Source organism: Copadichromis virginalis, linkage group LG2 (assembly GCF_057382275.1).
Source record: "Copadichromis virginalis isolate Kocher_CV1m ecotype Utaka linkage group LG2, C_Virginalis_male_GT1.1, whole genome shotgun sequence".
Classification (NCBI taxonomy): domain Eukaryota; kingdom Metazoa; phylum Chordata; class Actinopteri; order Cichliformes; family Cichlidae; genus Copadichromis; species Copadichromis virginalis.
This window is the reverse complement of record NC_140619.1, coordinates 6,936,308-6,954,037: the sequence shown is the minus strand read 5'-3', so window position 1 is coordinate 6,954,037 and position 17,730 is coordinate 6,936,308. Positions and strand designations below refer to the sequence as shown.

General features: G+C 37.7%; 1 protein-coding gene across 4 annotated transcripts in view; it reads right to left on the bottom strand.

The window, feature by feature from the left end:
* Positions 1 to 17,730, bottom strand: part of ldb2a (LIM domain binding 2a) — a 115,884-nt gene that overhangs the window by 6,840 nt on the left and 91,314 nt on the right. Inside the window, exons 5-8 of one of the 4 annotated variants that reach the window (XM_085469321.1) lie at positions 12,602 to 12,685; positions 4,955 to 5,078; positions 2,927 to 2,980; positions 2,012 to 2,148 (exon numbers count right to left, since the gene is read on the bottom strand). In XM_085469321.1, the coding sequence (XP_085325447.1) occupies positions 2,012 to 2,148; positions 2,927 to 2,980; positions 4,955 to 5,078; positions 12,602 to 12,685 (399 nt within the window). Of the gene's footprint in view, positions 1 to 2,011; positions 2,162 to 2,926; positions 2,981 to 4,954; positions 5,079 to 12,601; positions 12,686 to 17,730 lie in introns of all 4 variants that reach the window. The other 3 variants (XM_085469322.1, XM_085469319.1, XM_085469320.1) reach the window with 3 other exon arrangements.

Here is a 17,730-nt window from a genome sequence, read left to right as displayed (position 1 = left end):
GGAGGACCTTTCATTTGCTTTTTTTCCCTTTACAATATGCAACCGTGGAATAATACATGTCTCTACTTGTAGTTTGAAAGGACCCTTGAACTTTTTTGTGGTTATATTTTGCCGACTTAAAGGTCTTGGTAAAAGTCAGAAAAAGATTACGATCTTTGTCAAATACTGAAAAAGCCAAAAGAAACACCACGTTTACTGCATGTTTACTTTATTAAAATTACACTGAAACGATTTTATTTCTGAAGTGTTTTTGTTGCTTAAACTTAACCACAGACACTCTCCAGTGTCCTGCACTTTATACACCACTTTGTGTGTAGTGCTTACATGCATGAGTTTCCTACACTGCAAAAAAACATCCCTAAGAAGCATAATAAAGATTTTTATGGTTTCTTTCGAAGCAAGCAGCAGTATATAAACATCTTTTCTGGGAGATCTGGTTGTTGTTCCGCACATGCTGTATAGAAAAGCATTAGAACCTCAAATTTCCCATTAAGCAGTATTAGTCCTACGTACAAGACAGCCACACATTAATGGTAACCGGCGACACTTTAATGTCAATAAATTCCTTTTATGTTTGGAATTGGCGCATTCTCAACGGCACTGAAATGTGTGTTGAAAAACAGTGCACCAGTGTGGCTACAGAACAGTAAATTGGATGCTGTAGTGTAAATATAATACAGTGTGTGCATAATAAGCAGTGTATGGAATGACAGTGCAGCCTTTGCAGACTCTCACAATGGCATTGAATCCTCGAGGGGAGTGCCAAGCATGTGGTGTGATACTCAGCTGTTTAAGAGGCTATTTAACCTCTAACTGTGTCAAGTGGCCTTTTATGGAAACCTGTAGCTAAATCAGGCATTCATACACAATTGTAATTAGTTTCACACTGAGTAAAGGTGTTCAAAGTTGATCTGAAAGCTGTTTTCTTTTTAAGTTTTGGACATAAGTTTTATATCTGTAGTGTAAAAACGATTAAATGTATATGTAATGTAATGTGTTAATAACACATATTTGAATATGCAGCATGTTTGTTATTGGTTACATTGTTTCTTTTCATTTTAGATGCTTCTTGTTTTAATTGTGTTAATTTAATTTACATTGGCTTATCAATATTTCTGATATTTTCCATTTACTGGTGCTTAAAGTTTATTGTTTAACAAAAAGGTGAAAAAGTTAGTAAGTCAAGAGTATGTATTAAAAAATAACTGTTCTAAAGCAGCTACAGTATAGTTCTATAGTATATGGATGTTGGCATCAGCTTCAGTAATCCCACATCTGCTGGACTTCAGGGATTTAAACAAGAAACCTCATTCAAAGGAGAGCAATCAGTATCCTTAAGTTTTTTCTTGGTTCTTGTTTGTTTATGTCTTCGTTACATTTATGTGAAAGCAAGTACAGCTAGCCACCAGTCCTCTGGACAGCTGTGAGTTCAGGTTCTTGCTCAAGGGCATTTCAAGCGTGGTGGCTGAGAGAGGGCAAAGTGTCACCTACCCCACCCACATTTTCCCATTTGGTCCTGATATTCAAGCCTTTTTTTTTCCTTTTTAAACCTCCAGGCTTCAGCCACTTGGTTAAGCAACAGGGTCAGCTGGGTCTTTTCGAACATGCGTATTCTGACAAGAATAAAGTTTACTCTGAGATACTGAATACTCAAGAAAAATTAAGTATGCAGCTACAAAACATGATACAACCCACGGCAAAAGAAAAAAAGCAGCAGAAGAGTTTCATTCACCTTTTTTACTTGTTTTTCATAAACCTGCTCTTGTACTGTATTTTATGTATTTTCTCTTTATCTTTTGGGGCCACATGTTTTCATTCACGTCCCACAGGGTTTCTTTGTCTCAGAACCGAGACTTTAGTTCCTTTGTTACCCTCATTTGCGCAAATAATCTAAGCTTAATAGCTGCACTAGCATTCAGAATTTCCTGTTTGTTACCCTCTAAACTTGCATGTGAAGACTTCGCAACAAAAAAAAAAAAAAAAGAGGAGGGAAAGTGGAGCTGATGCTTACAGGTACCTGACTGGAGAGGCTGAAGTTGGTGGCCGGGCTGCGTTTCTTGCTTGCAGTGGTGCCCACACTGCTATTGGCGCTGCTGGCTGAGTTCTTCCGTTTCCTCCTCTTCGTGGTTGTCTGTCGGGCAGGCTCAGCTTTGGCGCGACCAGCAAAGAGAAACAGAGGCCATGCCAAGAACATAATGCATACAGACGGAGACAAGGTGTAGGGGTGTGCGCAGTATGCAGTGTGCATGTATATATGTGTGTGGGGTCAAACAGTAGACGCTTTGACTGTCAGAGTTACATGCAGATACAGAAAAAACATGGACAGAAATGTTTAAAAGGCCAGAGTACATGCACGCATGCAGAAAGAACACATGCAAAAACGGGCTATGCAAATTCTACAGAACCCATGCTTTGTTTTCTTCTGAGGTGAAACCACACGAGTGTTAACATCTTCCAAGACATGCACTAGTAAGAAAGAACCCCTTTTTTATTTGCATAAATGCTCAACAATGGACCCTGATGCTCATCGTAATGTAAATTTGTTAATGATTTCGGCACAGCACCGACTGTGGTGTTCCTCAATCGCACGAACCAGATTAAAACTGCTCTAGTGAGGCAGAAAGCCCATCTGTGTTTGTCTCACTAAATATGCTTTTATGTATGCATTCTTGCACATTCGTCTGAATTGCTGAGCACGAGTGTGTATAGTTTTAATCACTCTGTTTTAGAATGGTTTAACATGCATCATCTAACCTGTATCTTTTTTTTAAAATTCAGTACAGGTATGAGGACTATTTTATTGACATGCAGTTGAGCATCCATGAAAAACTTGCACACAAAATATATTTCAGTGCATCCCGGTGAGCACCAGGGTGCTGTTTTCTTTTAAGGCTACAGACAATAGACAATGTAAGAGAGAAGATACCTTTTTTGTGATTTGTGGGAAATATTTCCGTTTTGAAGTTCTGTGGGTGTCCAGCTGAAACCGGAGCCAAAATCAGTTTTATTTTACTCAGAAAGTTGGATCATTTCTTAAACAATTTAAGACAAAAGAAGACCAGACCAGAGATGACGACACAGAAAAGGGAGAGAAATAACTGAACATTCAATGCCACACAGATGCTATTGAACCACTGTGCACCACTGTGCAAACTAAATGAAATATATTATTCTACTAATGAGCCATACACGAGTCCTGAAAGTGCAATTAAATTATTAAACCATTATTATTAAAAAAGATATAAAGCACTGGCACAGGTTAAATAGAGATCTTAGTGTTTCTAGTATTAACAAAATAATTTATGTAGTGCATAATTTATGAATACAAGATTTTGCAAATCCTGCCAACATTTGTTAGAAAACATTATTCCTTTTAATCTCAAGAGAGAGAAGAAAACACTGCTATGATCTTCAAACAGATGTCTGAAAATGAAATACATTTTTTGAGGTTCTTACTAATCACACCAAGGGAGATGCTTTCATATTCAGTTATAACAACCAGCGACTCATGATACAAACAAAACTGAAACTATAAATCAGAGGCAAAACAAGAGGAATTTTTATCAGTCTTTCTTCTCTTTTGATTCCTGACTTTGACAGACGTGTGTGCAAAAAAACAGAAAGAAAGGAAAAGCGGGCCCATTGTCAGAGACAATCATTTCTGTTATCCGACTGGTTTCCTCCGATGCTGAACCAGTGACGCACTAAAATCGCTTCCATTTCCACCAAAAGGATTTATCAGAGCATAAATGCGCCCGTGGCTTCCTTCCTGGCTAAATCCCAACCAGTTTCCAAGCTGGAGAAGAATTGCAGGAAAAGGAGAATAACACGCAACCAATAAGGAAAACCCCAATTCCAGCTAAACTGCAAAGATCAGGCAACTGTGATGTCAAAATAAAGACAGATGGTGAAACGGACTCAGAGCCCTGACCTCAAGGAAGAATCAGACTTAATTTTTACACGGCGGTTCAGAGCCAGCACTCCCACATAAACGCTACCAAGCCAAATAACACAATAAACATATATAAATAACTCTATTTGGTATATGATGAATCTTTAGCAGCTACGGGGGATTTCATATTAAGCTGTATTTTTATACCATGAGCACAATTAACTATCAATACAGGAGTCTGTTTTTTTCCCTAAGACTTTATATTCATAAAATGCCTTCTGTTTTTTTTCCCTCTCTGTTTTCTTTTTTCTTTTCTTTGAAGAACGTCGTCGACGCTGGGGAGCCGCTGGCCAGGGAGCTGGATCTACTAGTTTGATTACACCCAGCACTCTTAATTAAAGTTACACAGGTCTGAGTCAAAGGCTTTTTGACTGGTGTTGGTTTTTAAAGACATCTCGTCACGCCTCGCTAAGCATTGCTGTAATTTGCAGCCACTCCGATGTGTCCAAACCCCCCCCCCCCCCTTCCCAAAAAAACCTCGGCTTACTCCTTCTCTCCAGCTTAAGAACCACACAGCCAATTTAAGCCTGGTACTTTTCAGAAACCACCCTGCAAACATCAATCATAGAAAGCTAAGAGGCTCGTTAAGATTGGCAAGGCTGAGATTCAAGAGGCAACCCTGAATTCTGATTAATTTCATATACCTGACAGGCAAAACATATTTATGGGATTAAGACATATAATGGCAAATTTGGGAACATAAATGATGCAATGAAAACACATTCTGAGTGAAAATATTCAGATTCCCACACAGAGAGTGACAGGCTGGAATTAAAAGCTGTTAAAAGGAAGAATCTTAAAAGCTCAGTAGAGGAAACAATTAGATCTTGGGCTTGGATCTGAACATTTAAGAAGATGTTGTCATTATCCAATCTAGTTAATGCCACTTGGAACATCAAATGTTCACTTTCAATTAATTATTATTACATGAACTGCACAGTAAAACAGCTTTAACTGAAAACACATTCTTCTAAATCTGTGTATAAGGTAATGGGTAGTTACCTGGTGGGGCTACCATTCTCTGCCATTTTTGGAATAGGCATGTCTTGAGACAGTCCCGGGGGCTGAGGTTGTAGGTCTTGTGCCTTGACATGAGCTCCTGCATGGGCTCCAGGATGACACACAACTGCAAACACAATAGCACAAGCCACACACTTCGTTAGAGGAGACAGACACTGTCATCTTAATGCCGCTGCTGTTCTTATTAAGGTAAAAAGAACAAACAAACATAAAAATTATGAGTTTGTTGTCTAATTAATCATGCACATACAGATTGGGAGTTATTCATTAGGCAGTAAATCTAGGTTTTATGGATACTATTAATATAGTACCTTTAGAAAACAGGTTACTATTAGAAAGTGTTTCACAGAGAAACAGAATGATGTGCAGGGTAAGGCTTTTAAATATAAGCAGTCTTTGTTGAGCTGTTTATAATTCATAGAAAATTCAAATTCATGCACACAAACTTGGACATGTGTGTGTCTGAGTGTTTCTGCTTTAGACACAGCCAACTCAGACTGGCCTCATCGTTCCCACACTGTCCTCCAACAATATTCTGCTCTTAAGGAGACTTTAAGTAGAGTATTCATCTAGGGGAAAACTGTAAATCTCTGGTGATATCTTGTAGGAGGAATCAGGGGTCGTCTTGTCATTTTAAATACATCAGGATAAGCTTATCCAGATAACATCTGGATAGCATTACAAGTTGGTCAGCCCAACTTGTTCAGCAGCAGTAACCATCCAGATGCTTGTTGGTGTAGCTGGAGGACAGCCATTGGCCAGTTGCAGGCCTGCCTGCATTAAACCAATCACAGGAAAATACTAGGATCAAACTCCAGTCAGCTAGCCTGGTTCATATCCTCTAACTGAATAAAACGGTTCTGTTTTTCTGACTCACTTTTGTCTGTCTAGGAAAAATTGAGCATTAAACGTTCTGCAACATCCATCCATCTATTTTTGTAAACTGCTTATCAAACTTGGGGTCACAGGGAGGCTGAAAGGCAGGTAAACCCTGGTAAGGTCACCAGTTAATCACAGGGCTAACAAAGAGAGATAGAGAGCCATTCAAGCTCACGTTCACACTGACGGCCAAATTAAAATTATCAGTTAATCTAACAAACTAGTCAAAATGTTAAAACTGGTTAATTTCTACATGGAATATTTTTGTTCTTTACTTCTCAGGACTAGCTGACTCTGGAGGTTGCACATGCAGGTGCTATGTGGAATAGATCCCCTCTGGTGGTGTTGCAATTTGCAGCCACGGAGTGCACTGCTTATAAGAACTTGAAATTGTCTTAAGTGAAATAGATGTTCTCCTGACACAGGCTACAATTAGATTCTGACCTTATATTACATTCTGGTCTGAAAAATCTACCCCGCAGAACAACTTGAGGCTGATTCAAAAACACAATACTTAATTGCCATCTTTAACACGTTCACATAAGCACTTTCCGATCAAGGCCTGCATCAACACAGTGGCACAATTTGCTTTTGAAAACTGATAAATGAAAAGAATTTTTGTCCCTCCTAGGGAAAAAGGGTTTTGTTTGAGTTAGGGCATCACAAAGTTTGACTACAATAACTACAATAACTTTTTGGTTAAAGTTAGAGAACAATGATGAACGTTGTTAACAAAAAACAGAGTAAGCAGGAAATAGAAAATACATTAAAAGTGAGCGACATGGCAATAAAAGTTTTATAAATGAAAAAAATAACCTGTTTTCTATGCCAGTTGTGTTGTTGGTGGAATACAGAAGAAGAAAAAAAATCACAATTACAGTGCTTTGGTAATTGGGTAGAGCAATTTGGAGACAAAGCTAGAGAGGTGAGGCTGAGGTGGAGTGGACATGTGTACAGGAGAGATAGTGGCTATATTTGGAAAAGGATGTTGAAGACAGAGATATCATGTAGAAAAGAGAGAAGGCTGGTAAATATAGTGAAATGCAGAAGGTGGTGTGACCGACAAGGATGCTAGGGATAGGATGAGATGGAGACAGATCATGAAAGAAGGGAAAAAAGAATTAAGTATTGAAGTATTTTGGTTAATATTATAATCTTGATCGCTCACATTATTCTTGACAAACGTGTGTTTACTGGACATTGAAAAATGGGTGTTTTTACATGGTACTTTCATAAACTTAACTTTAAATGTAAGAGATAAATGAAAAAAAGAGGTGGATGTGGGGGTGTACTAGGGCTGAACGATTATGGAAAATAATCTAATTGCGATTTTTTGCCCCAATATTGCGATTGCGATGCGATTATTTTTTAAGGTCTTTGTCTTCTGTATTATTAAACAAAGACAAGCAATACATCATATAGTATGGCCAATACTATATTACATTAATTTTAAACTGTTCTTTCCTGGAAGACAGACCTCTGTTATGATGACATGAGGTGATGCATGAATTGATGACTGACATTTTTATTTAACTTCTTCAATCACAACAGTATATTTGAACATACACAATAGTTTATTTTTAGCTTACAAACATCTGAGCATAAAGTGCTGACAAGGAACCCTGGTGTAAACATTAAAATGAAAGTCAGTACAATGTGCAGATTGCAGAAATATACATTAAACAAAATCAGTGGCTTTACCACACTCAGTTTTTCGACATCTGTGAACTACTAGACAGTCATTCAATTAAAAAATAATATTAAATAAATAAAACTAATAAATAAAAAATACACACATCTTACTGATCTCTGCAGTCAGTAACATTACACATAAAGTGCAAACATAATAGCAATTGTATAAACACACACACAAACACGCCTTTAAAATTTAAAGGCGTGAAATTGGACGGTCTAGTTCTGATTAGCGTCACCGCTGTCTCGGTGGAGTTTAATAAACTCGGCCGTCTGCTTCTTGCTATCTAAAATATAACCAGACACTGGCGTAAATTCTCGACTGTCTCATACTTCTGTTTAATAAGTTTTCTGTTTGACGTTTAGTCAGCTGTGTGAAAACCAAGGAGGAACCCACCCGGGGGATTAATAAAGTTTTATTTTATCTAATCTAATAACTTTAATCTCAGCCAAACCGATTTACTCACGAACAAACAAAACACTGAAAAAAGCCCAACAATAACATTTTTAGGTTGTCTAAGTGACTTATATATTACGTTTAACCCGAGCAGCGAAACTCCGCGGTGATCTGAAAATGATGTGCCGGGAGTTGTGCCGTTCTCGGCCGCATCAGTAACCCTCGAGCTCCCGGCTAGCTGTCGAGCTGGTGGGTAGCAGACGCCTCTGAAAACGTCGAAGCACTTTTGCAAATATGGGATATCTTGATAAACCGAGCAGATATTTGATGTTTACACAACTACTTTCTCGCCTGAAAATATGTTAAAAGTTTATTTTGTGACCCAGAAAGATTAGTATGAGTAATTTTAAAACTTAGTAGCGGCCGCCATTGTTGGAAACTGGAGTTTGGCTGGGCCGCGCTATGAATTCTGGGATATGGTAGTAATTTGGACAGCCTTCGGCGCGTCGCTGTGACGTAATCGGTCTACAAATGCGGCCTCAGGAGGATGCAGCCCATGAATTTGGACATGTCCAGAGTATAATCGCAGCCTTTGCGGTTAGAAAATTGCACTTGATCATGTCGCGATATTATCGCAAATGCGATATATCGTTCAGCCCTAGGGTGTACACAAGGTTTTCACTGGGATTTAGGAGCAGACAAGGGGGTGTTTTTGAGCTTAAAACCTGTCTTGTAAGCTGGCCTGCAGACCTTCACTTTGGAGACAGACCGGGGCTAGACAAAAGCAGAATACTTAATAAACAAGTAACATAATATTTACTCATATGCTTTGATATCAACGTGTTTCATGCCTTACTTCCACGTATGGTTTGACTTGTACACATGACTTATTACACATTCATATTTTCAGACACGTGTTTTTAAAATGCAGGGAATTCCGTTCTGAGCATAATGAAGTCCTTGCCAAAGAGACAGGATGTGCAGAGCTGTCAGCACAGCAGTCACAAGTAGAGCTGAAGTAACAACCAACCAAAAGTAGACGCCAGAGAGAGACGCCAAATGAACTTTTTCAAGATATTTCTTGTTGATCAAAAGCTCATGTTGGCTTGAGCTAAACTAAACAGTGAAACAGCTTGGACTTTCAGGGAGAGTTGAAAAGTGCCCCAGGGTATGCTCAATCTAAAACAAAAAAAAAACCAAAGCAAAATGAGAGCATCATAGGAAAATATTTTATCTCTTGTTTTATCTAATTTATTTTGTTTTCAATATCACAATCAAACATCCAAATTATATATTAGAGCCAATTAATTGCTCGGTTATAACTGATGCTGTAGAGAATGAATTCACACTGGCTACCACGCAGGTAGCTAGTGTATCCACTTCTTACTTTAACAGAGATGTACATAAAATGTATCCATTTTCTTGTAGTATGAATTGTCATTTTTTCAGCCACAATGATCAGTTGGCACTCTGAACTCTTTTAATGAAACTATACAGCTAAAGTTAAAACTCAAACATAAAAGCATAACTTTCATGGATTCAAGCTTTTAAAACTTATTTTGTGTAAAGTTACCAAACTTTAAAGCATTTTTAAATCAAATTTTACTGTTGATCCTACAAGTGTTTTTTATGTCCTGAAGACCGATGAAGTGCCCATCTCCCAATTTATTTAGATAGCAACTTTAAAGTAATTGCCCACATAACTGCTTAGAGGTGTTAGCAAGATGGCTACGGAGTGGCGAAAACTGCCTCTAGGACTCTACTGCTGGAGTTATATACCATAAAATTGCTTCTACAGGTTCTAATTCCTATCAATGTTCATAGCTAGATGGTTTTATCTATATAACACAATCATATGCTGCCACTGGACATTTACTGAAACAACTGCTGCTAGCTTTTGTTCCAAGATGCATTTAGGAAGACTGAAGTAACACATTTCACAACATGCTAGAATCATACAACAAATAATGTCTTCAGTCTGGTGTCAGTCATTTGGGCCACTGCAGCTTCATAACTATAGTGCTGCCAACCGGAAAACGAATAGTTGTTTCTACTGTATCCCAATAAGATTGTGATACAAGGTGAAAACTGCTGCAGTCAAAGTAGGCGTGGCCTAGTAGGTTGCTCAAGGGCACTCTAACAGTCATTACTGAGAGAAAGGAGACTGTTAATCATTCACTGCATGCTCAAATGATCTCATGTGACCTTCAGCATCACACCATTCCTGCTATTCTGATGTCAATTCTAATCAACATGCTCATCCCATCTTCAGATGTACTGTACAGCAACACAGAATAAAAAAAGAAGAAGAAAAACTAAGAAAAGTTTAAAGTTTGAAGGAGATTTTTATCACGGGCTGTATGTGTTATCTACACTGCTCCTTTGATTACAATAGCTTTGGAGGCTTTTATTCAAGTCGACAGCAATACCAGGAATCATGTTTTACCATGATGGATATTCAAACCACTGACCAGACAGGGGCTTTAAACTTAGTCATTCTAACAACCATAGACTCAGCTGCTAACGCCAAATTATCCTACATAAACATAACCACGTCTGTTGCTTTTCCCTCTGTTAGGACGGCAGTGTTTTGATGCCATGCCGCTCGAGGTAAAGTGAACATCCCTGTAGCAGACTAATCCCATGTTCTCCTCTGATAGTTCCCTTCTGACACAGTAATATCCCTCCCCAGCTCAGCCAACAAGCCCTGGCTCTCAGCCTGAAAACAAGGGCTATTTTCAGGCTGAATAGTAGGAAGTCGGCAGCTCCAATACATGGAAAGGCTTAAATACTCCAAATGAAAAAAAAAGAAAGTGTGTGTGTGTGCCTCTGTGAGTAAGAGAAAGGCCGGTTGTAACCCCTAAGCCAGGAAACTGTCAGTCTCTTTAGAAGGACTGATAAACACTGGGAAAGGTCTTTTCCAGACACACATTATTGCTAGTTTAATGTGAGGAAAGGGTGTATTTTACCTTGACACCTTCAGATAACAGTAAGGGGAAAATATCATTTGCAAAGTGAAAAATAGTGACTACACAGCAGTGATTCCCAACCTGAATATCAGGACTGCTACAAGAGGTCAGACAATGAATCTAAAGGGATCGTAAGACGGTTAATTGGGTGTTGGAAAGAAAGGAAATCAGTTGGCAGTTGTTCTTGTGAAAAATAAGAAATGAAACTGTCTAATAAAAGCAACCTAAAAATCACATTTATCAGCTGAAATGGGATCATAAATCTATGCACCTATAGAAAACAGACAGATTCACCGCTACAGGATAAATGAGTCTTCAGCCTTCCTGACGCCCCTTTAAACTGAAAATTTCTCGCAAATATTACTATTTAACACGTGAAATAATGTGCAGCTTGTTTTCATTATTACTGAAATTCAATTAAACCTCAAAACAACGCTAAATCATTTGTTGTGTTTCACATTTTCTGTTCCATTTGAAATAAAACCACACTGTATTCTGAAATACATCTGAGGTTCGGAGGGCTGACACAGTTCGAGTCAAGCTGCGACTGTTTAGACACAAACAGCTTAACCTCTTCCATGAAATGCATGGTGTCAGCAAACAGAAAGCAAGACACAATCGTTGTTTCATTTGCCAAGCACTGACCAAATGAATCAACAAAACAGAGAAAGACCAGAAACTAAAGCTTTAGCAACTAATTACAGATACTTGATTTTTTTTTTCTTTTTCAGCCACATAGCAGCTACTTTCTGTATCGACGATCATTGTTATAGAAAAACAAAAACAGTCACCCTGCTCCCTCTCACCCCCTCTGTGTGTCTTTCTTCACTCAGTTATTATAAGCAGCGGAGGTGCCGTTCCCTGATTCGCGCGCCATTTCACAATTATGAGTCTCAACAGGGAGCGTTCATTAACGTTATGCTAATTTTCTGTATCCAATTAATTCTTCCCTCTCCCCGTCTCTCTCCCGCTCGCTCTTGTTCTCCCATTTGGAAATCGTAGCTGTCAGTCAACTGTGGTGTCGAAAAACACAAACAGAGCGTTGTGAAATAATCACTAATGTATTCAGTCGGCTTATACTTCCCATTTCCGTAAATTATATTGCTGCGGTCAGGTACAGAAACACGTATATGCAGACAGTAAAGAATAAATAAGTACTTCTTTTTGTTTTGATGCCATGCACTTTTGAAATTATACGCTTAAGTTTCACTGTGTTCAGCACATAAATAACAGCAGCAGCTAGTAAAAAAAAGAGAAAATAGGTACATTTGCACTAACAGTATAACTGAGGAGTGGAAACAATGTCTAGAAATGATGTTCAAGTCAAACTTATATATTCAAACAGTCAATATATCTGCAAATAGAAAAGATTAATCGTAGCCCGTATAATGTAATAGTGCCAAAAGATCACATTAACGATGACAAAACATGAATATATAAGTTTATTCAGTCTAAGCATACAAGATACTTAGAAATTATGAGAAACATGAATTACTGTGTTTAAATATGGACAAGAATTGCTCCTCAGTGCGCATCAAGTGTGACAAGATGAGAAGAAAAACAAAAAGCAGAATGACAGTCATAGACATTGTCAGACAGACACACATTCATACACACATACACACACACACACACACACACACACACACACACACACACACACACACACACACACACACACACAGTACTTACCCTGAGGTAGTTGAGGGTGAAGTTGGTCAAGCCCATGCGAGTGATGTTTTTGGACAGTTGTTCCAGCACCTGAGGGTCTTGTGCCTAAAGTTAGCAACAGAGAAATGAAAAGTAAAAACGAGTTATATAAAGTATAGTTTTACTTTATATCTATACACACACACACACACACACACACACACACACACACACACACACACACACACACACACACACACACACACACACACACACACACACACACACTTAATTTTTATGTTTGTAATCCACAAAACGAATTATCTACAACCAATTAGGCTAATTGGCATTCACTGGTTATGCACAATCGACACCCTCCAGTCATAAATGCACCTACTTAACACTGTTACTACAGTTGTGCCCTGAACCTGAATAGAAGCTTTTTTTGGATTTCATTTCACACTCTTGTCAATTTGTGAGCTAATTAATCAGTATTACTTTGTCATTTCATTAAAATTTAGACACCGTTCCGTTTTATTCTATCTTGAGTGGGTTTGATGATGTTCCTCGACGTATGTATAACGGCCCGGCCTGGAGAGAACATTTACAAAAATAATGAGAACTGTCTGAAAGCTATAGCCAAAATCTGCAGATGCAATCCATAATTTATACTTTTATGAACTGCGTATATGTACAGAGTGATCAAGATGTCAATACGTGCACAAAAGATTAAGGACTGACCCCATACAAATCATTAGAAAAACTGAAATACAGCTATAATGTTACAGTATGAGTAGGAGGGAAGAAAAGATCTTAAATGAGAAGAAAGTTAAAAACAAAAAGCCAAACAGCAATTATATGAGGGCGTCTAAAAACACACGATTATTCGCTAAGCTTGTTTGCCACACCACGAGTGAGCATTCAAATCATAAAAAGCTGAAGGTATCGACAGAGCAAAATATAGCCCAGCCTGAGCAGAAGCAGTGAGCATAGTTGCATTTGGAGCCTCATGAAAAATGCATAATTCTATCTCCAGTCACATCTCTGTGTGGAGCAAGTCAAGAGGGAAGCGAGGGAGTCCTTTTGTACCATCAGCAGACCAACATGAGTGACAGGGGGACTGAACTAGTGCACATTATTGGCAGCCAGCGGATTGCCATCTGAATTACTTCACTCATCAAGCAGAATTAGGCTGAGTGTACTGTATACAAGTTTGTCTTGGCATCTCTTGTGCAGAGATGTTTCAACAATTTGTGTAGTAGTTAAATGCTGGCACATATGGTGCAGGGATGACAGAGGCACTCAGTTCAAGAGGCCACACAAACAACAGAGTACAAATTCGGAGCCACATACTCAGAATTTAAAATGCGTGGCAGTGGTCCAAATATAAAAGTTTAAACAATGAAGAAAATGTCAGTGGGTATGTGCAGCAAACTTAAAGTGAGAGGACACAGGACGCTGCTCAGCAGTGGGGAAACCTAATCTACTGAAGCACTTAAAATGCTAAAATACTCCTTGTAGATTAAGACAAATGATGACCTCATAAAATATCACACGACCAGGCCGTGCTTGCTGTGCTTAAATCTATCTTTGATGCAACTTCCATAATTATTATGATGCTTCACTGTACTATAAGTTTTGTTATTTTGCCTTTTAAAAAACTGTTTGCGTTCTTCCTATCGTGTATATGTCCCAGGTTTATGTTATTTAAAGGCATATCTAGGAAAGGCCATTGCAAATAAACTTTTAGACTCTCTAAATAACACAACAATAAATAACAAACAGTAAAAAAGACAAAGTGTGCACACATTGAAGCAAAATCTTTTAGGTAACAGCCCAAATTTGTTAAAAATAAAAGGAAAAAGAAGAAAAAGAAAATCATAATATGTATTCAAAGACGGGAAACTCTTCACAGTATTTGGATCCAATTTAAGACAGGTATGTGTGCCTGAAGAAAATACGACTGATTGAGACGTTGCCTTTGTAGGAATGCTTTAAGAATTAAAATTATTAAATAGGAGCCAAATGGTGTGCAAATGTTTTTTTTCCCCTTTTGAAACCAGGGATTGAGTAAAGGGGGGGACCTGGGGTGACAGTGTCCCACTATTTAATCTTAAATAATATTACATGCAGTGAAAGCCTATTAGTTACCAGCAGTATGGACTCCCTCCATGCACATCACAGTGGGTTAGTCCACTGCTTGACATGTTCTAACTCCATTGCTTTGCAAACCCTCAACAAAGGATATTTACTTCTACTAAAATTACAATTCTTTACTTTTGTAACCAAAAATATATTTAAATAGTTCATTCTTTTTGCTTGGTTTTTATTTCTAGTAAAAATGTCAAATGTACAAAAAACCTCCCAGAAACACCCCTGCTTGTAATGCCACAGTGTAATTGTGTATTCTGACTATGTATAGTCTTACTTAAGATCCAAATACTTTTTCTACCATGCTCTCTCCAGTTGCAGAAGATATTAGGACTGTCTCTATTAATTTTACTCAAACAATGCACTGTATCAAAACACACAGTGCATATAGTATATGTCTCCTTATGCACTATAGATTCTGCAATAGCCATTTCATGGGAGTTACTGTGCATTTATGAGTTGTCCCCACAATATTTGCATTATTGTATATTTGTCATACTCCCACAACATGGACATTTACTTTCCACCAGTGATGCAAGTCCATTTATTCATTGATTGTAATTAGTTATGAGTTGCCTTTATTTTAAAAGAACATTTCCATTTTTATCGTCCCTTATTTCTTCAGCAAAAAAAAACATTTATCAGACAAATATTTGCTGATTTCACTGATAAAATTGCAAGCTACTGTAGATTAATGTATTACAATTAAAGATCAATCCAAAAAAGCTGATGCAAATTATTATAATAGAACTCAAAAGTTTCCAGATGTAGTTTTAAACACAGTGGCCATACATAAATCTGTCCTTGACGAGGCATAACAACAAAATGATGTTTTGATTATTTATAATACAGCACTGTTTATAGGGTCCGCTTGGTATGATGGGTACAATTACTCCTAACTCTGTATGAATATGTGTCTGTCCCGAGTATTTCAACAGTGGAGATGGAACATATTGAAAACTAAATGATCAGGATACGACGGTGCTTTTTAAAACATACATTTCAATCTAAACTAGAAACAAACAACTTCATCAACCAGTTTCTGAAGATTTAGTTTCACTGCTGGCAGTCACGATGGCGGAACAAGACCTGAATAATAAGCTGATACACCTGTCACTCAAGTAAATGAGTGCCCTCTGTAATGGCACTCCTAAAAGCCATCATTAAAACAAACACATGAATAAAAGTACAAGTAAAATTTAAGCAAAAAGAAACAGAAAAAAGAGAAAGGTTTGCTTCTGATAGCTTCTGCATTGAGTGGACTTTGCAGGAACTTTAAATTACAGCTTTAAAGATTTTGCAGAAGAATTGAGGGGAATTTTGTTGGCTTCATTATTATCATCTTTCTGAACTGCATGCACAAAAACTGAGACACACCTGGGTCCCAGTGATTACTGGTGTACCCACCTTTATCCTGCTAAATTCTAGCAAACTATTAATTCAGGTTTTAAAAGCCTTTAGTGTACTTCTTTGTGCTTGTCTGCACTGGTTAACTTAAGTTGAAATACACCTTTTAGATGTTGCTGAACTTGATCTTATTTCTACGTAAACACATTTAGATGTACAGCCTGTACATACTTATAGTTATAGAATATTCATAACATACTTCATACTGTGTACACTATAACATACCATAATAGACCCATTTCTGTAATATCTATATTATTGCGAATATATATTGTAATATATCTATATCATGGCTAAAGCCCTTCTGGATGGATGCAAACTGTACGTTTCCCTGTACCTGTGACATGTGCAATGACAATAAAGTTGAATTCTATTCTATTCTATATTTGATTTGATCATTTGGTGGGGAATGGTTAATATTAATTGCTGGCCAACTTCTAAAAATTACGCTAAGAACAAACTTTATTTCTTTTCCAAATTCTTCCTCACGAGAAATGAGAGAAAAAAGCAGCAGTAGCTCAGCTCACTTCGAAACATGGTTCTTTACACTACATCTGTACTAGTATCTACAGTTTCAGCTTTCCTATTCTGACTCCCATGTGCCTGTATCTGCTTTCATTAGTCCAGGCAGTGATCAAAAGAGCGAACTCACACTCACACACAAATCACCAAAGATCTGGCCAGAACCCACAATACCCCACAATATCCCACTCTCCAGGAATTAAAGTGAATACCCAGAGGGGCCAATTTATTGGTGAGTGAAATTCATATGAAGATTTGGCCAAAAAAAAAAAAGAGTTTGCCGCTTACGTACACCTTTAGCTCCAATGTGTAAAAAGAGAATGTTAAAGTAATGAATCCCATTTTACTTATCAAACAAATGGGAGATGGCCAATGTATCACAAATGTAAATATCACTGATGAAAAGGAAAATCCGCAAATACCCACTATAACTTTTGCTTTAATAACAATTTTCTTTAAGAGGAAACACGAAACCTTTAAACACCCCTGACTTCATCCATTAATGGTGGCTTTTATCATTAAGACATGCTCCTTACAACCTTTTTTCAGACATGACATTAACAGAAAGAGCAACATGCGCGTGTGATATTTAGTATTTCATATGTGTATGGAGGCAGCATCACTGATGTTAAGACAGCGGGGATTGAAAACTTTAATGATCTGAAGGAAAACAGTGCACTCTGTTCCCTCACAGCTAGATTTTAAAACTTGTTTTGCCACTGAAGATGTCATTAATGACCACAGTGGGTGCGATGGATGCTCGGCTCACAATTCTCTCATCAATTAGGTGGAAAACTATGCTGTCTGTTGTTAAGTCCAGAATGAAAATGGCTTTTTTTTTCCTTAGCGAAAGTAAGAAAAAAATCAAGGGACTTTTTAAGATTAAAGTCATAAACTTTCTAGAAAACACTTGCCAGTTTACAAGAAAGCAAAGGGAAATTTATGAGGGAAAAAGGGAACATTTGTATCTGTTCATGGTTAATATGGAAAGAAACTCATAAGAAAAAAGCAAAGAGAAGTTATACACACACACACACACACACACACACATATATACACATATATATCTATATGTGTATATACATATATAC